Source organism: Oryza glaberrima, chromosome 8 (assembly GCF_000147395.1).
Source record: "Oryza glaberrima chromosome 8, OglaRS2, whole genome shotgun sequence".
Taxonomy (NCBI): Eukaryota; Viridiplantae; Streptophyta; class Magnoliopsida; order Poales; family Poaceae; genus Oryza; species Oryza glaberrima.
Genome location: NC_068333.1, coordinates 22,443,064 through 22,466,804, shown reverse-complemented (window position 1 = coordinate 22,466,804; position 23,741 = coordinate 22,443,064). Strand labels below are relative to the sequence as shown.

Below are 23,741 nucleotides of genomic sequence, written 5' to 3'. Positions count from 1 at the left end.
CTTGTGAATAGTAGCAGTGCACTGTACTGTGCACATCTTTGCAACCTTGAATTCAGGTTCTCCTTAAGCTCCATCAGGTTTCCGGCCTCTTTCGGGCCATTCAAGTTTCAAGGTGACATCTTGCCTGTCACCATCCTTTAATCTCACCATTTTCAGGTTCTTTTTTTTTCTGATATACAAATTTTATCTTGATTTTCGTTAGCATGTTCTTTAAACTATTAAATGATATATTTTGTACAAAAAATATCATATACTGGTAAATCTATTTTAGAGTTTGTAATAATTAAAACTATCAATATTTTTTTCATACCCTAATAACTTTATCTTTATCTTCCGGGCCTCTTTAGTTTCCAAGCAAAATTTTTCGCGTTGTCACATCGAATGCGTGGACACATGGAGTATTAAATGTAGAAAAAAACCAATTACACAATTCGCCAGGAAGTTGCGAAACGAATCTTTAAAGTCTAATTGCGCCATGATTTGACAATGTGGTGCTACAGTAAATATTTACTAATAACGGATTAATTATGTTTAATAAATTCATCTCGCAATTTCCTAGCGGAATTTGTAATTTATTTTGTTATTAGATTACGTTTAATACTTTAAATATGTGTCCGTATATCCGATGTGATATGTAGGTGAAAATTTTTTTGTCAACTAAACGGGCCCTCAGTAGAAACGTACAAAGAGAGAAAGATACAGTAGACAGAGGGATAGCCGGATAGGTTGAAAAAGAAAGAAAGAGTGTGTACTGTTGCACTGTGTACCGTGTAGTTGCTTGGCCGGCCTAAACACGAGAGGCCTTTTCTACGGTTTCAGTGCTCCGCTATATAGACCGCCATTGGCTTCTTCCTCAACACCACACCACACCATAGCCAAGAACACATCACTTCCATTAGCTCAGCTTCTCACCAGCTAGGTTTAATCGCTTCATCGATCTTAGCTTGCATCTTGCAGTGCAGAGATCGAGTGAGCTAGGGTTCTTGATCAGTGATTGTGTGACAGTGTGAGAGGGACATCAGATTCAGAGATGCATCATCACTCGGCCACCATGGGGGACGCGCTGTGGGAGATGCTGGGGGAGGAGATGGCGGCGGCGGCGGCGGCCGGCGAGCACGGGCTGCCGCCGGGGTTCAGGTTCCACCCCACCGACGAGGAGCTCGTCACCTTCTACCTCGCCGCCAAGGTGTTCAACGGCGCGTGCTGCGGCGGCGTGGACATCGCGGAGGTGGACCTGAACCGGTGCGAGCCGTGGGAGCTGCCGGAGGCGGCGAGGATAGGGGAGAAGGAGTGGTACTTCTTCAGCCTCCGCGACCGCAAGTACCCGACGGGGCTGCGCACCAACCGCGCCACCGGCGCCGGCTACTGGAAGGCCACCGGCAAGGACAGGGAGGTGGTCGCCGCCGCCGCCGCCGGCGGCGCGCTCATCGGCATGAAGAAGACGCTCGTCTTCTACAAGGGCCGCGCCCCGCGCGGCGAGAAGACCAAGTGGGTCCTCCACGAGTACCGCCTCGACGGCGACTTCGCCGCCGCTCGCCGCTCCACCAAGGTAACACCCACCTGCATTGCCATTGTCATTGCCATTGCATCTTTGTCTTTCTGAAAAAAAAAATCAGTTTCATGTCACTGTTCTGAACTTCTGAAGAAGATAGCTGCTGCAACTAGTTCTTCTTCAGAGTTCAGAGTAGATATTGGTGATTTGGTGCATTCAATGTAGCATGCATGCATGCGTGCAAGAACACATAAGATGACATATGCATGCACAGATTGATGCTGTGGTATGCTACTACTATGCTCTATGCACTTTTGTGCATTCAATGGTGTAAAATACTGTAATGTGTGCTGCTTGCTATACATTGGTACATCCTGCAGTGGTGGTAGTACAGTCTCAGCAGTGTGTGGAGTACTAGACTACTAGTAGGAGTAGTAGTTTATTTCTGCTCAAAATCTCCTTTGCACTGACACAAGATCCAAGCTAGTGTGATTCCCTCCCTCCTGTGTTTTGTTCCCTTCAGGGTGGCTGTACTTTACATATCTCCAACCATTGACATACCTCGTCTCCAATCTTTCTTGTGCAGATCGTAAAAAATGTGTCAAATAGATAAACTATTCGTTGCAGCATTGCATCAATATACAGCTAGTAATCCATGCCTCATGCTGATGCATGCTATGCACATCTATAGGGCCAAAAGAAAAGGAAGAAGAAACAAAGAAAGAAATCTCTGCAGAAGTTCAGAGCTAAATATATAAATATATAGCTTAATATACTCTATGCTATATTTCTGTCCAACAAGATCACAATCCGTAGAAATGAATACTATTAATTTGATCTTATGAACACTTCATCATAAACTGAACTGACATGTAGACATTGGTTGTTTTTGATACTACTATCATGCAGGAGGAATGGGTGATCTGCAGGATCTTTCACAAGGTAGGAGATCAGTACAGCAAGCTGATGATGATGAAGAGCCCAGCCAGCTACTACCTCCCAGTGAGCCACCACCACCCCAGCAGCATCTTCCATGACCTTCCTCCGGTCCCATTCCCAAACCCTAGCCTCGTCCCCTTCCACCATGATCTCCCCACAAGCTTCCATCCTCCATTGCTGCAGCACAGCCATGCGAACAGCAAGAACAGCAGCAGCAACAATGGCGGCTTCGTCTTCCCCAATGAGCCAAACACCACAAACAGCAGCGATAACCACATTTCTTGCAATGGCGCCATGGCTGCTGCTGCTTTTCCTTCCTTCAGCTGTGCTAGTACTGTCACTGGCAAGGGGGGCCCACCGGCGCAGCTCGGAGTCAACGCCGGTCAACAGGAGCCACCGCCACCTACCTGGATGGACGCTTACCTGCAGCACAGTGGATTCATTTATGAGATGGGCCCACCTGCAGTGCCCAGGGGCGCATGATCTGGGCCGTTGGTTTCTTTAGGGCTACGATCTGGATATCCTTTAGTTTGCAAGTGTGGTATTTAGACAAGCACTTGTTTAGCTGCTTTGAAATTACTAGTGGTTGTTAATTAATTAGTCATCATTTGGTTATTTTCATGCACTCATGTGTGTACCTAGCTTGCATGCATGAGCTGCAAGCATTGGTGCACTGGGTTGAGTATTACTACTAGTAACTACTTGCTTAATTACTACTAGTATTACTTTGTCTGTGAATCCATGCGTGCATGTATTCACATGCAATGTAATGGCTACATATATAATCAGCTAGTCTGTTTTGTTAGATGTTATGATAAGTGAACAATGGATTATATTCAGTTCTATATTCCCAATGCTATGATGTTTTTGTTACATGCTACTAGCATGCATCATTCATCTCATGATCAAATTAAAACTACTGGTTTGTACTACTAGCAGTATTGCAGTAGTAGTGAGGATTTTTCTCACTGACATGCGATCTGATAAAGAGAGCATATACGCACACATAACGCATCTAGCTGCATGCATGAATGGATATATGAATTACACTAGAGTAGAGACACATGTGCATGTCGTAGCTAGTACTCCTAGCTTGAAAAGCCTGAAGAGTAAACATGAACTAAAGAAGGAAACAAGCTTTTAAAAAGTATCATCCGATCAGTTGATGGATTGACGACGGATATATCATATATATATATATATATATATATATATATATATATATATATATATATATATATATATATATATGGATGGATGGAGGGAGATGGATGGATGTGATTTTAGGTCAGGGATTCATGCACACATGCGTTGCAACAAGCAGAGATGTGAGAGTTGACGGGTTACAGTAATGGAGAGATGGGCATGGGGTTCTCTCTCTGCAGTTCAATTTCTGCACCGTGTTTCATCGCAATCCTTGCTTTGCTTTGCTTTGCTTGGCGGTTCGCTGCGTGCATCATGACGACGTCGTGGTTGTGTTCTCCTCATCAGAATCAGAGGGCCATCGATGGGACGGGATGCCGCGACGCGACGTGATGCTATAGCTTTGTTGCAGAGCCAGCCATCATCGTCTCGCTTTCTCTCGGCGCTCTGATCCATCGTCTACTAGATCCGCTGTACTAAAGCTCTAGCGCCGCTGGGTCTCGCCGGCTAGCTACCTCATCCAGCTTTGCCACCAAAGTCAAGCCTTGGCTCTTGCACTTCCGAACCAAGATGAGTTCTTTTTCACGAAGGCATAAAGCTTTTGTCAATATATTAGAAGGATAATAACATACTACCTCCGTCTCAAAATATAGCAACTTTTGGCTATGAATCTGGACAAAAATGCTTACATTTTGGGACGGAGGGAGTATATTGGTAACACGTCTAGGCGGTTAGACACTGAGGAGCATACTAAAACGAGTGTGACTCCTAATTAAGAGAAAAGTGGGAGAAGCAAAACGAACAGCCTCCTAACATGATTTACCATTGCCTCAAACCACTGTTGCTCTTCTTGCACAATCCGCTCCACCATCATTGATAACCTGTGACAGAACACCGTCGAAGACACGGGCGTTCCTTTCTTTCCACAAGTGGCAGACAACCAGGAGGACAAGAGAGTCGAAACCTTTCTTGTGTTGCTTGCCTAGGCGAAACCACGAGGTTTGCTACTAACCTTGAAGCATCGATCGGTGGCTCGGCGAGAGGTTACTGAGTCCGGCCGAGGCTAACAGCTTGCACCAGACTTGTCTTGCGAAAACGCAGTCAATGAGAATTTGGTTGACGTTTTCTCTTGCACACAGAAGAGGCACATGGAGTGGTGGTCAATTCCTCGATCAAGCATTCGGTCGGCTGTCCAACGACATCGTTGCAAATCCAATCAAAGAAAAATCTTACATTTGGTCGGCCCGCTGCCACGGCAAAGGTGTTTGGTGCAAGGGAAGGAATTGAGGCTAAGGAAGAAGGTTCTGTATGCGGATTAAGCCAAGTATGGTCCATCGATCCATCGCCAAACAAACTCATCTTCGAAGGCCCAAAGCGAGGTTCTGTGGACTCGACTCCAATCCTGCAAGAATTGGGATAGGACTAGGACAATGAGTATGCTGGTGATGTCACCCACACATTGCATGTGATCCCAGTAGCCACCGTGGTGTTCCTCCCAACCCGCACAATCAACTCAATTGATTGGTCGACTAACTAGTTGTCAATCCAGAACATTGAGCTTCAACCACCCGCAAGGACAACGATGGTGGAAGCTCTGAACATGTTTGATACCTCCGCTTCATGGCGCACCTTGAAGTCGGCTCAGGCCGGGATTGCCTGTTCGTTGCAACCATAGCCATCGACAGACTTTGGGCTAAGTGACAAGATAGTGGCCGCCATCGATGCCATCTCTTATCGATGGCCTTCACGTCCCATCTCGTACCAAGACGAGTACTAGCATAGTAAGAATGTATGCTCGAGCACAAGGCACCAAACAAAACACATATATGCATGCTTAGGATGCTTGATCAAGCAAAAATCGTAATAACCTCAGGGTAGCGAACCAAATAGACCCCAACAGATTCGGTCTGTCACTCGACCCCAACACAGTCAATCTCACCGCTAGTTCACCTTGAACCACAACAAGATAGCAAAATTTTCGCTATCAGTTTGAGAGAAAAACAAACAATGATAAAATTGGTAATGGTTCACATCATAAACAGTTGGTGATACTTTGATTGTCGGTTTTCTAGTGAACCGGTAATGATACTTTCACCTCCGGTTTTCTAGTGAACCAATAGTGAAACAACATGGTTGTGTGGAGTAGGAATTTTGACTAGCCCGACGCACTAAGTCCATTTCTCTCGCTCTCCACCTCTCCATCTACACGCACTCCCTTGTCCCTCTCCTCCTTGTTGTCCTCCTCATGCTGCCACCATCGTCACTCCCACTTAGTGGATGCATCCGACGGCGAGCTCAACACCCCAAACCTGGTTGTTGAGAAGAACAGATAAGGAGAAGGAGATCTGGCGATAAGGAGGGAGTTGAGAAAGGAGGCACGGTGTTGTGCTCAATACCCTTGGATCTGGCGGTGAGGAGACTGTGGAAGAGGATGGGGACAACGGTAGGTAGTGGCTATTTTGGAGGCATGGTGATGACGACTACAGCTCTTGGTATGAGGAGGGCAACGGTAAGCACAACTAGATGTGTATAGTTGCACGACGAAGACAAAACAGCGGCTCAGCAACCAACTGCTGATTCTGTTTTTTCCCTTTTCGCCCTAAGCACTATCACTGTTGGTTCTTAAATTGACAATATATGTTGTGCAGTGATGGACTTTAGCATCCAAATACTCACTGTTGGTTCCAAAACAAATACCATCGGGTATAGAGGTTTTTGTGGTACCGATCATGGACTCAAAATCTCACCGGAGCTCCGGTATAGCTACAGCTCAGTCCCTTGCAACTACTACTCGATTACCTCTCTGTGATTCGTTCTTTGTGACGAATCGAGGGTACAGTGGTCCGTAGGTAGGCCGGCAAGCAATGCAAATCGAAGAACAGAGCATCAATTGAATGCATCATCGATATATCACCTTCTTGTCAAATTGCTGTCGTGAATCCGGCCGACGAACGGAGGAAGAGATCCAACTGGTGAAGCACAGGTGCAGGACATGAGGTAAAAAGCTTTTGCTAGTTAGGAAACGTACTGTCCATCCATCGATCGGCTATGTTGCTAGTCCACCGGCCGGCGACTTGTCGGCTGCTGCTTGTTCCCATCTGTGAAAGCCAGTGACTATGCACGGTAAACGGTTGATTCCATCGGCACAGTGATCTTCTGCCCCCACTGTAGAAAATGGGCTGTGGCCGTCGTCTGTAGCAATTGCAGGAATCAGTCGACAGTGATGTGGCTCACCAACAAGATTTAATTCTGATGGTCTCCCTGCCTACAGAGAATAAGAGAAGAGATGTGAACCAGGAATGAACGGCTCACGTTTCCCTGCAAAAATGAAGAAAAGAACAAGTGGATATACTTTGTCATTTGGTTAATCTCTGCCTGCGGGAGGAAGATTTTTTCTTCAGGATGGAGTGCATCAGACACTAACAGGCACATTAGCATGACGTACTCCTCCTGTTTGAATCGGATGATAATGCAAAACTCAGCATTCAACTCTACTTCTCTGGCTCTTACCCTTCTAGATAAGGCATCTGCTACCTTATTAGAAGCTCCCTTTTTGTATTCAATCTAAAAATCGAGTCCAATGAATTTGGTTAGGGTTTTGAATTGGAGTGGTTGAGTTAATCTTTGCTCAAGCAAGTATTTTAAACTTTAGTGATCCGTCTTTATAAGAAATGGTTTCAGCTGAAGGTAATGCCTCCATTTAGACAGCAACTGCCATCAAAATTGCCATTAGTTCAGTTCCTTCTCATAGGCCGATAACCCCAAACTTATAACTCCCATATTGTCATATGGTCAATCCGGTTGGCTTGATGGCATAGGATCAAATGATGGAGAGTGGGGGAAAAATGTAGTACACTCTAATCTGGGGACTAAGGGCCTGTTAACTTTGGCAATATTGCCATCTTGCCAAAATTTGGTTAGTTTTTTTTTTTTTGCTACAGTCTGAACAGGCCCTAAACCTTAATAATATAGTGGCAGATAGATATGCAAATTTCCAAACAAAAATAGTTAGTGTTGAAAATATGCTTATGTTTACAGCACCTTTCCATCACGCTGCTGTTAATCCTAGGGTAACTAACAAGTTCCTGTTTTTTTCGAGTAAGAATAACAAGTTCCTTCCAACAAACCTGCTGCTTCAGCCACCTGAAAACATGCTTGTCATCGCCATCTCCGGTGCTGAAATGGCCGATCAAATAGCCCACTTCACTGCCTGTGTTTCCAAAAACTCATAGCATTCTCTTCATGCGCTTCACTACTCATACGAGTTCTCTCTTTGTGCTCCTGTATCGTGTATTCCTGTACTGTTCTCCATTCCCACTGTACAGCTCGTTTGCAGGCTCCACAGTGCCTGAAATGGAAAATGGATTATAGTTCACGAATTCTAACAATCGCTGGTGTCTACACATAAATTATTTGCATAACTGAAACAGCAAAACTGCTCATAGGTTTGCAAAATTATTTGCACAACAATAACAGCACAACTGCTGCTACAACCACCTGAAACAGGCGTCATCTGGAGTGCACCAGCTGATGAATCTCCACTTCACTGTCCGTGTCTTGACAAACTCATATGCTAGCATTTTTCCTTTTCTCTTATTGCTTTTCACAAATTCATACGTTCCTTGTTCGTGCCTCTGAAGCTTAAGATGACTGTGTATTCTTATACTGTTCTCCATTCCTATTGCAACTGAAAGGCATTAGCTAATGAACAACGGAATAATCCACAAAATATATTCTACCAATTCACCAAATAATTATATAGTGCCTAGATTCAGGAAATGGATAAGCCCAAAATTGAATTATGTCAGTTGGTATATTTACCTCTTTCTTTCCACGCAACGTACAGAGTTAACAATTGAACACTTGGTAGAACTGTGTTTAAGTCATTCATGGTTGTCAAATTTCTACAACATTCGTCTAACAAATTCTCCTCCTTTCACTTCAAAAAGTTCCATAGACAGATGCTAGAGGAAACTATATTCAGGAGCACAACATTTGCACTTCAGTGCCACTTGAGCCTACAATTTTCTTCAATCCAGTCTGCCACATCAATCTCCTGGTGTGCTCCACTGCATGCCACCTACCAATCTCCGCATATATATTGGACATTATCACATATATTGCGCCAAACTGAGGATTAAGCTCAGCAACCTGCCTTCCTACCCTCTCAGCAATATCAGCCCTGCCATGTACCTTGCAACCATTCATCATGCTTCCCCACATGGTGACACTGGGTTGAATAGGCATCATTTGCATCATTCCCTCAGCCTCTGCCAATCGACCAGCACGACTGAAGAGATCAATCATACAACCATAATGTTTGATTGTTGGCCTGATGCCATAATGATTCCACATGGAGTCAAAGTATTTTCTTGCTTCGTCTACCATCCCAGCATGGCTGCAAGCAGTAAGAACACCTACAAATGCAACATGATCCGGAACAACACCACCATGCTGCATTTGGTTGAAGAGTTGCACAGCATCCTTGCCATGGCCATGCTTAGCTAAGCCGATGATCATGCTTGTCCATGCCATCAAATCCTTTCTTTTGAGACACTGAAATATCTGGAGTGCACTCCGTGCATTGCCTATCTTTGAGTACATATCCATGAGTGATGTGCAAACTGCGACATGTCTATGACCAATCGTCTTCTCCATGTAGGCGTGCACGCCTTGGCCTAAGCCCGCAGCTCCCTTGGATGTACAGGCGCGGAGTATGCTCAGCCATGTCACCTTATCGGGCTTCATTCCAACAGAATGCATACCCGGAAACACCTCCAGAACCTTATCCTGTCTTCCATGTCTACTGCATACCTCAGCCATTGCATTCCATGACACCTCATTTCTTCGAGGCATTTTATCGAACACTTCGAAGGCAGCATCAAGACCGCCACAGCTTGCATACATATGGAGTACCGCCGTGGCAAGAGCGACGTCGAGCAAGATAGGCTCGACGCCCCAGCGTCGGAGCGTCGCATGAACCCACCTCCCGCTCTCGAGGTCGCGGCTCTGAGCGCAAGCCCCCATCACCTGCGCCACGGTGATGCCATTGACCTCCTGCCCGCGCGCCACGGCCTCCCTGAAAAGCGCGACCGCCTCCCGTGCCTCCCCGGCCGCGGCGTGCCCCGCGATCATCGCCGTCCAGGTGACCACGTTCCGGTGGCGAGCGGCGTCGAACACCGCGCGCGCGGAGGCGGCGTCGGCGCGGGAGACGTAGGCGTGGACGAGGGCGGAGGCCGCGTACACGTTGGCGCCGTGGCCGGATTTGACCATCTGCGCGTGGAGGCACCCCAGCGTTGTGGTTGCCGTTGCGGTTGCGGCGGCGCACGGCGGCGGCGAGCGGTGGTGCGCCTGGGCGAGCGCCTTGAGGGCGAAGGGGAAGGTGAAGTGGTCCGCCGCGACGCCCTCCCGCAGCATGGCGCGGAAGGCGAGCAGGAGGCTGCGGTGGTCGGCGGCGGCGCGGATGAGGGTGTTGTGTTGGTAGGCATCGACGGCGGCGGCGGCGCGCGCCGCCGCCATGGTACCCAGTTCTGGAGTTTGAAATTGACAATAGAAAAAAAAAATTAAAACGAGAAAACAGAAGAAAATCATGCCCACCCAGTGTTCCGGTGGAAATAAACGGTAGAGATCCAATTCAGCCCATTGAATCTCCATACGGCCCACCAAATCTAGCCCACTGAAATTCGATGCGCAACCAGGCCCAATAATATTAGAGCAGGTACAATAGCTATAAGCCAGCGAGCTAAATGAGGAGATAAATGAGGAGAGAGAAGAGCAGCGAGCTACGGATTTATAGTCAGCTGTAGCACGGACAGCGAGCTACGGATTTGTAGCCAGCTGTAGCACGGACTCCAAGACGCAGTGTGTGTATGACAGGTGAGACCAGATATTAATAGTGTAGTATGTAGCTATTGTATGAATGAGCTATTAGATTGGCTATAAATGAATTGGAACCAGTAATTGGCTATCCTATTGAAATTGCTCCTAGCGATTCCAGCCAGGCTCACCTACTTTGGATCGACAGTAAGGCCTATCTTAATTTGGTTCTGATTATAAATTAGAGCCTATCAAGCCCATGCGAATTTGGATCACGAATTGTAAGTGCTACCGAATTTTGCGCATTTAGAATTGGATCGTGAATTCTAATCCAAATCCCGGTCAGCTCAAGTGATTCGGGTAGTCAAGAACATTTGCAGAAAGGATCTTGAAAGTTCCAACATTGTCAAATTAAACTTCTAAGTCCTAATAATAGAAGAAACAGAAGCTGTTAATGCCTACTTGTGTTTTAGTATTTTTTTAAACAATTTCTTGCAGAGATGCCAAAAGCGTGCTTAATCTGCTTTGCTACCAGTGAACTAACCCTAAAATTATACATGATCATTGCCATTTGCATGAAGAAAACCAATGTTTCAAGCTCTCTGCTTCTGATCTCCTCTTCCTCTTCAGGATGACATCTTCAGCGCAAGGCTTGATGAGTGTCTCATCCATTCCCTCTCTCTGAGCAAATTCATCTCGTTTTCTCTGTGGTTCTGAAGCTGAATATGATTTTGCATTATTGTAGTGTTCTCCAATGTTGTTTTGTCTATGAGGCATTAGCTCATCTCCAGGCTCCACGACGCCTTCCATTATCTGTAAATGAGCAAAAATTGCAAAATGATAAAAAAAAAAGAAAAGGAGAAAACATACAGATGGGAGAAATAATAGATCAAGCTCAAGATTTATCCATCTAGAATAGGGAAAAATATGTAAGTATTTTACCTTCCAATCCTTGGTATCAAATCGGAATACATATTGACTGTTGATCACTTCCCTTGAGGTTATCAGTTCAGCTGCCGGAGCATTCCGTGGCACTGCACAGCAAACATGAAAGACACAAATCACTACTAATTCATGAGCATTACTACTTTGATTTACAATTTGAACAATCAAACTGAAATTTGTGTCGGTGGATCATCAAAGGAGCACTCACCGACAAAATGGTTTCCCTTATCATCAACATCTATCTCCACTCTTCCATCCTTGACAAGAAACGAGAGAGCAAATATGTTCTCGACAGTCTGTGCGAAAGATTGCCGGTTTAGGATGAGATTTTCCAGCTTCACACATTTGTTCTTCCTCAAGAGTTTGAACATGACAGCCATGTTCTTGTCAGTATCATTCCTTTCATCTAGATCTGGTATGGTCTCATAAAGCTGGAAAGTAAGTGCGATTTCAAATCTTGGAAGAAAACTTATTAAACATGGCAGGAGTAAAAAAAAAATAACATATCGAAAAGGGATCAATGATAAACATATATACGTCTAGGTGTGCCAATGCCTACTCGCAATTGAGCAAAGTTAGCATCTGACACATTGAACTCATTCATTTATGCAAAAGCATGTTCAAATATAAATAGTTCAGTAAACTGCAAGAACACTTTAGCCATTGCTGATTAATAAGGTGTCAGCAAAAAAAACTAAAATACTAAATATAAGGATAATCTTTTCACCTAAGCAAATGGCTCGAGAACCTTGCTTTTATATTTGTTAAATCAGAAGCGAATAGCTAAAGTTTTCAGAAGCAGGAATGATGAAACGCACCCCTGCAGGTTTGCTAGGAAACCGGTCAAATAGTCTTCTAGCGTCACGCTTCCTCCGTTCCTCGATGGCAAGATTCAAAGCACCATTCCTACAAGAATTTCATGAGCAACTGAACATAAACACACAAACCAAAAGATCGATCAATTCTTGCAACATTTTCATGTCACAGGGGAAACAGAACCCTACATTGTTTGGCACCCAGTTGCTGTCATGAACAATGGAGACGCCATGGCGCCAAGATCAGAACAAGAGAAAGACTCGATGGAAGCATCCAAGAGAGAAGCTCTGACACCAAACTTCGTCAGCAGTGATGTGACGAACTCTGAAGGGGTAGGTCCATCTTTCTTCTTGGATTTGGCGGTGATGGCCAGGGAATTGACGAGCTCCAGCAGAGCTTCACCATCTGCGACTTGTTCCTTTGGCCTTTGCACTGGTAATTGGTTAGCAAGCAAGTAGATAGAGTACATTGTAATACGCAATTACGCATGTTGGACATATCAGATTCTTTTTTCAGGTGCAAATATGATGAAATGACAATCAATTAATTAATCAAGTGTACAATTAATTAAAGAAGTGATTGTTTTCCTCTCCATAAATTCGAGCAGTCCACACATGCATGCGCAAATACATGTGCCCAACTAAGAAACTTATCATCTTCTAAGAAAGGCCAGGACTGAAATTACTTAATCATTTAGGATCGACAGGCTACATCGACATATAGCCCAATGATTTTTCTCATTATATGTCATGAAAACTAGTGAAACGTAATGCTACAAAAAAAAAATTCCTTTGCAAATTTGGCATAGCCATTCTCAGAGTATTGTGTGCATATTGAGGCCAAAGTTTGTTAAGTTTGACTACATGAGAAGAGTAAATTAATTTGCTAACAAATTATTTTATTTTCCCTCATCCAGATTAATCATTAATCACACGAAATGTACAACGGGCACATGAACACGAGGGGACTAGATTAATGACTAATGAACACGAGCGCAGAGCAAAAGCAAAGAGGAGGATGAGCTGAACGCAGGGAGCCAAAACCTTTGTGGTGAAGCTGCTCAATCTCGCCCATGGCGACGCCGAGCCGGCGCATGTCGGCGCCGTCCTTCTCCGCTGCCGTTAATTAATTACCGCGCGCACGTTCGCACACGGTACCAATCGCCATCGCCATCAGTCAGATTAAACAAAAATCAAGAGAAACTCAAAGTAGAAGCAGAGAGAGAGACGCAGCAAGCGACGCGCGACGGCGACCGCACACTTACCGCGTATCATGTCCTTGACGGCGGCGTAGCGCGCCCGGATCGCCTCCCGCTCCGCCCTGCTCTGGCCCCAGGCGGCGGCGAGCGCCTCCCGCCACTTCTCCTCCTCCTCCTCCTCGCCGTCGTCGTCATGGTCTCCGACTCCCTCGCCGCCGGCGGCGGCGGCGGCGCGTGCCGCATTGCTCTCCATATGCCGCGCGTGCGCCGGCCGGCTGGCCTCCATCGCGAGCCAATAGCGGAGAAGGGGGTAGGGTTTTGCGTAGCTCGTTCCCAAGAAAAACGGGGCCGAACGGTGGTCGTGGCCGCTGTGCGAGTACTTTGTTCCAAGGAAATTGCTACACATGCAACTGACACCGTAGTAATGTGACTGAATTGTTTGGTCAAAATTTACTGCTAGTAAGAGCATCTTTAACAGTATCTCTAAATTAGACTCTCCAAATACTCAGATAGTCAACTCTTCAACTGATTTGGGTAGTTAAACTAGGGCACTGTTACAGTTCCCACACAAAAACTTTTCACCCTATCACATCGAATGTTTGGACACATGCATGGAGTATCTATCTGTCTATTATATTATTAAGACAGACTTGAAAGAAGGCACCACGTTCGCTGTGGAGGCTAGAAATTCTCACATTAATCGAATAAAAAGAAAAATAGAATTCAAATAGGATTTACAATGACTCGGCGTCCTCATACAATTTGGAAAGTTCAGAGAGATTTTTGAATCGGACACATTGTGATTTTTGAATCGGACACATTAATTGTATCTGCTGCATGCCATCCTGACACCATGACATTGGAATCAAAACTAGCCAGTAGAAAGCAATATGCATTCCTAACCGGATTCAAATGCAAGAGAGAATGCTAAACATATTAGTAGCATTTTTATTTAGCCCAACGCTGATAGGATGTATAGAGATCTGTATGTACTTAAAAATAGCTAATAGCTTTGGCACATATTAAAAAAAGAAAAAATATATTTTGTTCAGTTGCGCACTAGATTATCATACGACAATTATAAGAAGTAACTAGGAGTTGAGACTGATTGGTGATCATCTTTATGTACTTAAGATTGTACGACGATGTTTAGAATTAAACGTGGCAAACAACCATCGCTGGCTCAGCTGAGCAACCTATGATTATACGGAATCCGGATCAGCTGTAGACACAATACTGAATGCAACTTTGGCCCTGTTTAATTCCCACGTAAAAACTTTTCACCCTATCACATAGAATGTTTGGACATATGGATGGAGTATTAAATATAGACAAAAAAAACTAATTACTGTCACAGGTAGACATAATGAAATATCCGACGCCTCGAGAGAAGAATATTGGAGACAATGCTGGGTCTTTAGCCTGCCAGTCAACATCAGCCTGAGATGTGCCTGTCAAACCACTCGAAGGCGGTGACCAGATGTGTTACACATTCAGCAGACTTAACAAAATGGATAAAGATCTACAATATCTCAAATATTCTTAACTCATACTCATGTGAATCTAGAAATATGAGCCATGGCAACACATATATCACCTGAACAATCTATCTATTATATTATTAAAACAACTTTCAAAACAGGCACCATGTTCACTGTGGAGGCTAGAAATTTCAACATTAATCGCAGAAAAAAAAGAAGAGTCCAAGTAAAAATACAATCTAAAAATAGATGAAATTCAGAATTAAAAGTAAGCAATATTGAAAGAGTAGTCCATATTGGACCGTAATATGAGATTAATCAAAATTCGGAATAAAAATAAAATAAAATCCGAATTTAGAAAAAAAAAGAAGAGTCCATTTAGGAAAACAATATAAAAATAACTGAAATTCGGAATTAAACATAAGGAATATTGAAAGATGAGTCCATACAAGAATCCAATACGAGATTAATCAAAATTTAGAATAAAAAATAAAAACTAGAATAAAGAAAATAATAGAAGAGTTCAAGTAGGAATACAATTTAAAATTAACTGAAATTCGTAATTAAATATAAGCAATATTGAAATTCGTAATTAAATATAAGCAATATTGAAATAAGAGTACATATAATAACCCAATAGTACATTAATTAAAATTCAGAATAAAAAATAAAATAAAATACGAAATTAGGCAAATTAAAAAGAGAGTTAAAGTAGGAATACAATTTTGAAACAACTGAAATTAAAAAAAATAAAAAAAATCAAAACAACACAATACGAAAAATAAAATAAATTCTGAAATTAGAAAAAGAAAAAGAGATTTCAACTAGAAATACAATTTATAAATAATTAAACTTGGTGATAAAAAATAAAGACTATTGAAAGAAAAAACCATTTAAAACACATGCCGAGATTAATTAAGTAATAGGCCTATACAGGAGCAGAGTGGTGGCGGTTGATGGGACATCTAAAAACTATTAATAAAACACCAAAAAGAAAATCCTAATGACGATTAAAAGAAATGACGACGGGCAGGTCGTGAAGCAATCTGTCAAGGCGGTTGGCGGGACTTCTAGAAAGTAAAAAAATAAACCTCAATGATAATTATTTTTAATTTTTATAATTTCAATTAAAATAAAAATGAAAGGCAATGGCGGGTCGTATAGGAATACAATGGCAGAACCGCCGATGATTGGTGTGTCTTCTAGAAAGTAAAAATAATGAATTCTAATGATAGTTATGTTCGACTTTTACAATCCCAATGACAATAAAGTGTATGCGGCGGACAGGTCATAGAGGAGTATAGTAGCAGCGTTTGACGGGATTTCTAAAATTATAAAGAAAATGAAACCCAACGAGACGATAAACTCTAAAAACTATAAGGTCCAATTTTTAAAAGTTCGGGCTTCTGAAAAGTAAAAAGATAAACCCCAATGATAATCATGTTTGATTTTAAAATCTCAATGATAATAAAGAAGGGCGACAGCGGCCGAGCCGTAGAGGAGTACAGTGACAAAGCCGCTGACGTTTTGGCAGAACTTCTAGAAAGTAAAAAAAAAATTGAACCTAAACAATAATTATGTTCGACTTTAAAAAAGCAATGACAATAAAGAGAAGATGAAGTGGACGGTCGTAGAGGAGTATAATGGCAGCGTTGGACGGGACTTCTAGAAATTATAAAAAAGAAGCCCAACATGACAATAAACTCTAAAAACTATAAGTTTTTGGATCCAAATTTTAAAGATTCCAAGGAGAATGAATAGAAACAGTGGTAGATCGAGCAATCAAATAAAGAATAATATGACAAAAGTAAAGGGTAGCAACTGGTGTGACTTTTAAAAATTATAAAACTAGAAACAAGAGGATGATAAGGTTTGGACTTTCAAATTTGAAGACAATGAGAAAACTATTTAATAAATTTTAAGTAAAATCATATTAAAAAATATATAATTTTATATGGATGCTAGCCGCGCAATTGTGCGGGCCACTCAGCTAGTTAAATATAAACAAAAAGAAAAACTAATTATACAGATTGTGTGTAAATTGCGAGATGAATCTTTTAAGCCTAATTGCTCCATGATTTGATAATGTGATGCTACAGTAAACATTTGCTAATGACAAATTAGTTAGGCTTAATAAATTTGTCTCGTAGTTTACATGCGGAATCTGTAATTTGTTTTGTTATTAGTCTACGTTTAATACTTCAAATGTGTGTCTATATATTCGATGTGACATGCCAAAACTTTTCACCCCTAATCTAAACACAGCCTAGGTGTTCACTCCAACAGTCTCTCTATTTACTACTAATGGACCCACATGTTAGCCTCCATTGCCTTCTTCTTCCTCCTCTTTCTCTTTCTCTTCTTCCGCATCAACCCGTCAATCCTCGAGTACATGCGCGGGAGGCAGGTGACGACGATGGCGACAGATCCCGAGCGCCCTGGCAGCAGAAGACGACGGCGGAGAGGTGGCACAGAGGGGTGGCGCACAGGGGCGGCACCGGCGGAGGAGCGACACGGAGGAGCGGCGCCGGTGGAAAGATGCGCCGGCGTGTTGGATCTGGGGGAGCGGAGGAGAGGATCAGTGGGAGTAGTACACGGGAGGGAGAGAGAGGAAAAGCGTGGGACATGCGTGGGGCCCACAAAATGGCTAGGCCTTTTTGGCTGGCCAAATTTGGCCTGCGCGAGGAGCACCTTGGCCAGCCGGATGGCTTGGCCAGTCTATTAGAGCACAAATTTTAGTCAAAATTTAACTTGGAGAGTAGACTAAGAAGCCTGTTGCAGATGCTCTAACTTTAAGTACACTTTCGCATTTGGACTTTCTTTATTCTACGTTTTGAGTTTTTTTTTGTTATGTGTGAAACATATCATTTTGCCATGGTTTACAAAGGCTTTGTTTAGTTCCCAAAACAAAAAATTTCACGCTGTCACATCGAATGTTTAGACACATGTATGGAGTATTAAATGTAGGAAAAAACTAATTAGACAGATTGCGTGTAAATTGTGAGACAAGTCTTTTATGCCTAATTGCGCCATGATTTGACAATGTGGTGTTACAGTAAACATTTGCTAATGATGGATTAATTAGGCTTAATAAATTCGTCTCGCAATTTTCTGGCGGAATCTATAATATGTTTTGTTATTAAACTATGTTTAATACTTCAAATGTGTGTCCATATATCCGATGTGATAACCAAACCCAAAACTTTTCCACAAACTAAACAAGGCTAAAGTTTTATTTTCATACTACATGTTAAGTTGTTGCTTACGTTTGAATAGAACAAGCACATTTATAGAAAACAATATTATATTTACTGAAAATCGCGAAACTAGAGATCACCTGGCTGAAATCACAAATTTAGCATTCTATCGTACAACAAAAGTTTGATAGGGTGCATATCGAACGGCTGCACCCATCAAACAACAGTTTTTTAACATGCTCTTTGCCAAAGTGTGGCTGTTCAATGGGTTGTTCGCTAGGATAAAAAGAAAAGTGAAAGCGCATGCATGCAGGGTGGCCTACGGAACCATGGTTGTTCAATACATCTTGCTCGTCTACCACCAATTGTAAGGTTGATTACCTGGCCTCATGTACATTTTATTGCTCCTTCAAGTGTTGGTGATATTGTTTCGATAAGCTATGAACATGCATCATGTGCTTTTACAACCTTTTACCATTCAAACAACCCTGTCAAATGATAGTTGTGGTTGTTCAATATGTACTATGTCAAATTTTGGTTGTCCAATAGGGTCTTGTCTAGGGTTTTCGTTGTATTCTTTTCATTGTTACTCTATTTATTATTACCTCCGATGGAAATATTGATGTAGAATGACACTCTTAAAAACAGGAAAAAAAATAATATGACTGGTAAATATAAATTTGCATACCTACATAACTAGAAAGAGTAGAAGAGTGATAGGACATACCGAGAATGATATGCCTTCCATATTGAAAGAATGGAAGTCATTATTTATTTATTTTCTACCTCAATGTTTGCTACCTTGCATATGGGCCACAAATGGGTTGAGAAATTGTGGCATCCAAAACAACCCCAACTGTATTGTTGGACATGAATCGACTCAACTCTAGATTTATTTTTTCAGAAATTTTTAACGACCATTTGTAGGGATCAAGGATGCAAGAAGGTTAGGGAGACAAGTGTTTAAAATCTTAAGATATTTAACTATTTATCACTCTTTGATGTAATTCATCACCTATACTTATATGTTATAGACATATGAGGGTTCACAATGTCATTGACATATGGATACAAATAGTTAAAGCTAAATTTAAGAGTGGCCAATAGATAAATTCCTTCTCTTTTTTTTTCTTGCTTACTAGTTACTCCCTCCATTCCAAATTAATCTACATATATTTTTTTAGGTTATTCCTAAATGATCTACATATTTATGTTTATTTATTGAGTCTATTCGTTATTTATGTATTGGAGTAAATGGACATTGATGCATGCAAGTATGCACACAAGTATTTATAACCTACATGCAATATCTTGATTTGCTATTGGCTAGAAAATAGTGGGGATGGTGCATGCATCGAGTTTGTTGCTAGAGTGCATATAGTATGAGAGAGCTATTAGCTTTTCTTGATTTTGGTGTACTTATAAAATATGTAGATCAATTAGGAATGAAGGGAATATTTTTTTATTAGCAAGTGAGTGATAAACCACGAAGCGGGTTTTTATGCTGACAGTGAAATTGCCCCCTTATGTTGCTAACTATCTTACTTTTGTTCAGAAGTAAAAATTACTTCTATTGTCCCAAAATGTAACAATTTATATCTTAACTATAACAACTTCTACACCAACATTCTCTTTCTAACCAATCACAAACCTCCACCATTTAACTTTTTCACCTAGCTCTACTTATCATCCAATCATAATACTTTTCTATTTAATTTTATCTATTTTCTTAATAACTATGTTTAACTCTAAAAATGTTTATATTTTGGGACGAAAGAAGTTAATGTACTACTCCCTCCGTCCTCTAATATAAGGGATTTTGATATTTTGCTTGCATTGTTCAACCACTCGTCTTATTAAAAAAATTGTGCAAATATAAAAAATGAAAAGTTGTGCTTAAAATACTTTGGGTAATAAAGTAAGTCACAAATAAAATAAATAATAATTCTAATTTTTTTGAATAAGATAAATAATCAAACAGTATAAGTAAAATGTTAAAATCACTTATATTAGGGGATGGAGAGAGTAGTACATTAACATCTTCCTAAGATGGCAAAATCCTAAAAAAATGGTAAAAAAAAATGGGAGGAAAAAGAAATAGGAGAAAGAAAAATGGCAAAGATGAAGAACTCGGCCTGCCCCTTCATTCCCTTCCATCCACTTCCAATCCATCCAGCCCAAGTCCATCTCCCACCCTTCCACCACTACCCACATCGTCTCGCCGCCGTCGCCGCCGCCGGCGTGACCTCCGCCGCAAATCCGCAGCCCCCACCACCGCCACCCAAAGCTCTCATCCCGCATGAAGGCGTCGATCAAGTTCCGCGACGACGACCGGCCGCTGCTGCGTGCCAGGGTGCCGATCGGGGTGCTCGGGCTGCCGCTCCACTCCGGCCTCTCCGCCGGCGGCGACCCGCGCGAGCTCCGCCTCGACCTCTCCACCGCCTTCTCCTTCGGCCCGGCGATCCGCCTCTCGTACCGCCCCAATGACCCCGCCCTCCCCTTCTCCGTCTCCGTCCGCGCCGGCGTCGGGCCCCTCGGCTCCCCCGCCCGCGCGCCCTTCTCCCTCGCCGCGGAGTTCAACCTCCTCTCCGGCAACCCCGGATCCCCCGCCTTCTTCCTCCTCCTCAAGCCGCGCCTCGGCGACTTCTCGCTCTCCCACACCCTCCGCTCCTCGCCGCATCCCGGTAATAAGGTCGGGGAGGTCTCCGATGGCGATGGCCATGGGCGCGAGGTGAACTACAAGGCGTTCTCGTTCGCGGCGGCGGGGAAGAGCGGCGGCGGGGTCGGCGCGCTGCTGTCCGGGATGCGGCTCACCACGAGGAGCGTGCTCCCGCTGTGGGGAAGGGCGAGCCTGCGGTTCAACTGGGGGCTGCGCGCGCCGCCGGAGCTGCAGGCGGCGCTCGCCGCCGACGACGCCATGGTCGGTGCCAGCCGCAGCCGCAAGGGCGGCGCGCGGGTTCCGGTCAGCAAGATGCCCCTGCTGGTCATTGACAAGATCTCCATCGAACAGTCACCTCGCGCCGCCGACAAAACGCGCGGCAACGCGGATTCCTCGCCACCAGCGCCGGCGATCGCTGCCGCCGCCGACGCCGATGCAGCGGACGGCACGGGACGCGGCGGCGAGGGGTTCTCGCTGGTGAGGCGGCAGCTGGAGGCGCTGAACGCGGAGAGCGGGATGCTGCGCCGCGCCGTGGAGGACCTGCGCGCCGAGGTCGGGAGCCGCAGGGCGGCGGTGTCCACCGCCGGCGCACCCGACACCTGGAGGACGCCGCCGGCGCCGCCACAACCAGCACAGCCATACCACTACTCATCTCCGGTGAAGCCGGATCGCCGGGGCAGTGGCAAGGACATGGCCGCAGCCGAGAACGCCACGAAGCCTTCGTCGGATGAGCTTGGCGACGAGTTGAAGAGGGCATTGGAGGCGCGGCTGAGGTGAGAGCTTTGGCATCCAGCCATTGCCAAGAGCTCCACTCCACCACCACGGCTAACCAACCTCACTGTCCGGTGTTTCTGGTACATGCTGGCTTCAGGCTTGTATAATTGAGCATTTCCAATCAAGAAATCATCAGGTTTTCTTCTACAGCTAGTACTTAACTACTTATCATATTCTTTCTGCTTTGTTTGACCTGGGATTGAATGGATTATCCAGTCCAAAGACTCCAAGAAATGGGGATTCCAAGTTCCCAACCATCCTAATCATCCAACGAAGGCAGCACATTTTTGTATCTCCCAGGGTCAACAGCAGGAGCTCACGACCAAATTCTCAAATTCTTGTAGCCATCAAGCATCATATGGTTTTCATTCAGCCAGCAGAACTTTGCCTGCTCTGCTCTTCTTCTACTCCTACACTTCTACCTCAAGCAGACAAAAAGCCTTTTCTCCCTGATTTTGCCTTTTGCTCCAAATTCCCCAAAATTGGCCAGTGAATGTGAAAGATGGAGTTATGGTGGGCAGCATCGGAGCTCTCCAATGGCGTCCTCTGTTGCTCGCCGCCTTCCACTATCAATATTGACCTTACTGTCACCTTGCCATAGAAGAAGGAAGGCCTATGCAATGAAGGAGTTGACTAGAAAAGGCTTTATATTATACAGTGTCACACGATAATCCTTCCCCCTATTGCACATCTCATCTTTCCAAAGTCAGCTTCCCAAAACCCCTATTTATCCATCTGATCCTCGTGAAATCACATTCCCCTACTGCCTATCTCGGCTACATTGCCCTTTGCCAACTATAGGGATGGTGCGGAATAACCGAATATAATTTCAGCTACATCGCCCAGTGGGTTCCCGTTGATGCCTGGTTGATTTAGTACAATGAAATCAACCTAAAGTATACCTTTATGATGTGTATTGTTAATTTGTTACTCCCTCCGTTTTAGGTTATAGGACATTTTGATTTTGGTCAAAGTCAAGACTACTCTAAATTTAACTAATTTTATAGAAAAAAACAGTAGTATTTTTAACCCAAGACAAATATATTATGAAAATATATTCAATTATAGATTTAATGAAACTATGCTGGTGTTATAAATATTAATATTTTTTCTATATAGTTAGTCAAACTTAGTAGTTTGACTTTGACTAAAGTCAAAACGTCTTATAACCTTATAACCTGAAATAGATGGAAGTATATTGTATATTCAGTGTATTATGTAACAGATGCAGTAACCTCCCCACGAAAAAGGAAAACCTCCCCACGAAAAATGAAAAGCAAAAGGCACTAGCCCCTGCACTATCTGTGCGCCATGGCGTGGAGACTATCAGCCGAAAGTGCTGAACTTAGGGGCAGGAATAGGAAAATCGTAAGGCTGCATAAGAAAAATGGAGGATTAGTAAACAAAGGAATTTTGCCTGAGTTTTTTTCTCTAAGTTTCCAACTCACTCATCTCGTTTTTCGCACGCACGCTTTTTAAACTGCTAAACGGTACATTTCTTTTTTTTTTTTCAAAAATTCTCTTTACGAAAGTTGCTTTAAAAAATTATATTGATCCATGTTTAGAAAAGAGCTAATACTTAATTAATCACGCGCTAATGGATCGTTTAGTTTTCCATGCGGGGAGGCGAAGTTCCTAACTCACCTCCCGAACACAAACACAACCTTTGTAGGATTAGATGTTCCGAATATAGGGATAGAAAATTGAGGATTTCATCCTATGGCTGCCTATGATGAAAAAGAAAGAGGTTGGAGTGGTGTTGACGAAAAAATAGAACACAGCGGCATGGGAGATCTGCTTAACTCCTGTGCAGGTCCAAAGATTGATGAGATGCGGGCGTGCCAGTCAGTTTGATCCTGCAACTGACAAGATATTCAAATAATAGACAAAACACCTGATCGGCTGACAAGCCGATGGAGTAGTTCCAGCCGATGGCCGATAATGGCCGATAATAGCCGATGCCAATACCAGCCGATAGCGATAGGGTTTAAGCAATCGGCTATATGTCCAATATAGATAATGATATAAAGGCAATCGGCTGATGATGATGTAATAAAATAACAATATAATCCAGTAGAAATCAATCGGCTAACAATATGATATAGTAGAACAAGTATTGATCCGAAGGTTAAAGCACATATCGGCTGGTGGTCCGATGTCATTAAATCCACAAGATTAGATAAAACAGTGAAACCTTTGTTGTCATTGGCTAAATCCAACTTATATGTATGTGCAATCCTTACGAGCCGATGCAACGTCCAGATAACTCACCAGCTGAAAC

The 23,741-nt window shown here is 43.4% G+C and overlaps 4 protein-coding genes across 6 annotated transcripts; 2 read left to right on the top strand and 2 right to left on the bottom strand.

Moving 5' to 3' along the window:
• Window positions 1-874: 874 nt before the first annotated feature.
• On the top strand, window positions 875-3,301 carry LOC127781576 (protein CUP-SHAPED COTYLEDON 3). Its single transcript, XM_052308548.1, has 2 exons — window positions 875-1,549; window positions 2,402-3,301. Exons 1-2 carry the CDS (start codon window positions 1,031-1,033, stop codon window positions 2,912-2,914), a joined length of 1,032 nt encoding a protein of 343 aa, XP_052164508.1. The 5' UTR covers window positions 875-1,030; the 3' UTR covers window positions 2,915-3,301.
• Window positions 3,302-6,290: 2,989 nt separating this feature from the next.
• Window positions 6,291-10,116, bottom strand: LOC127781591 (putative pentatricopeptide repeat-containing protein At3g05240). 3 transcript variants are annotated; one of them, XM_052308572.1, is made up of 4 exons: window positions 8,396-10,116; window positions 8,072-8,252; window positions 7,702-7,922; window positions 6,291-6,839 (listed from the first exon to the last, which is right to left on the bottom strand). In XM_052308572.1, the coding sequence occupies exon 1, from the start codon at window positions 10,091-10,093 to the stop codon at window positions 8,555-8,557; it is 1,539 nt and encodes a 512-aa protein (XP_052164532.1). In that variant the 5' UTR covers window positions 10,094-10,116; the 3' UTR covers window positions 6,291-6,839; window positions 7,702-7,922; window positions 8,072-8,252; window positions 8,396-8,554. The 3 variants fall into 3 exon arrangements, with proteins under 3 accessions (XP_052164532.1, XP_052164533.1, XP_052164531.1); XM_052308573.1 differs by lacking the exon at window positions 6,291-6,839 and having other exon boundaries at window positions 6,874-7,922; window positions 8,072-8,261; XM_052308571.1 differs by lacking the exon at window positions 6,291-6,839 and having other exon boundaries at window positions 6,874-7,922.
• Window positions 10,117-10,737: 621 nt separating this feature from the next.
• On the bottom strand, window positions 10,738-13,670 carry LOC127782705 (non-structural maintenance of chromosomes element 4 homolog B-like). Its single transcript, XM_052309973.1, has 7 exons — window positions 13,416-13,670; window positions 13,195-13,266; window positions 12,340-12,583; window positions 12,154-12,241; window positions 11,544-11,766; window positions 11,333-11,424; window positions 10,738-11,203 (listed from the first exon to the last, which is right to left on the bottom strand). Exons 1-7 carry the CDS (start codon window positions 13,633-13,635, stop codon window positions 10,952-10,954), a joined length of 1,191 nt encoding a protein of 396 aa, XP_052165933.1. The 5' UTR covers window positions 13,636-13,670; the 3' UTR covers window positions 10,738-10,951.
• A 6,450-nt stretch (window positions 13,671-20,120) lies between these two features.
• LOC127782468 (uncharacterized) lies at window positions 20,121-23,621 on the top strand. Its single transcript, XM_052309666.1, has one exon. It carries the CDS (start codon window positions 20,327-20,329, stop codon window positions 21,461-21,463), a length of 1,137 nt encoding a protein of 378 aa, XP_052165626.1. The 5' UTR covers window positions 20,121-20,326; the 3' UTR covers window positions 21,464-23,621.
• The last annotated feature ends 120 nt before the right edge of the window (window positions 23,622-23,741 follow it).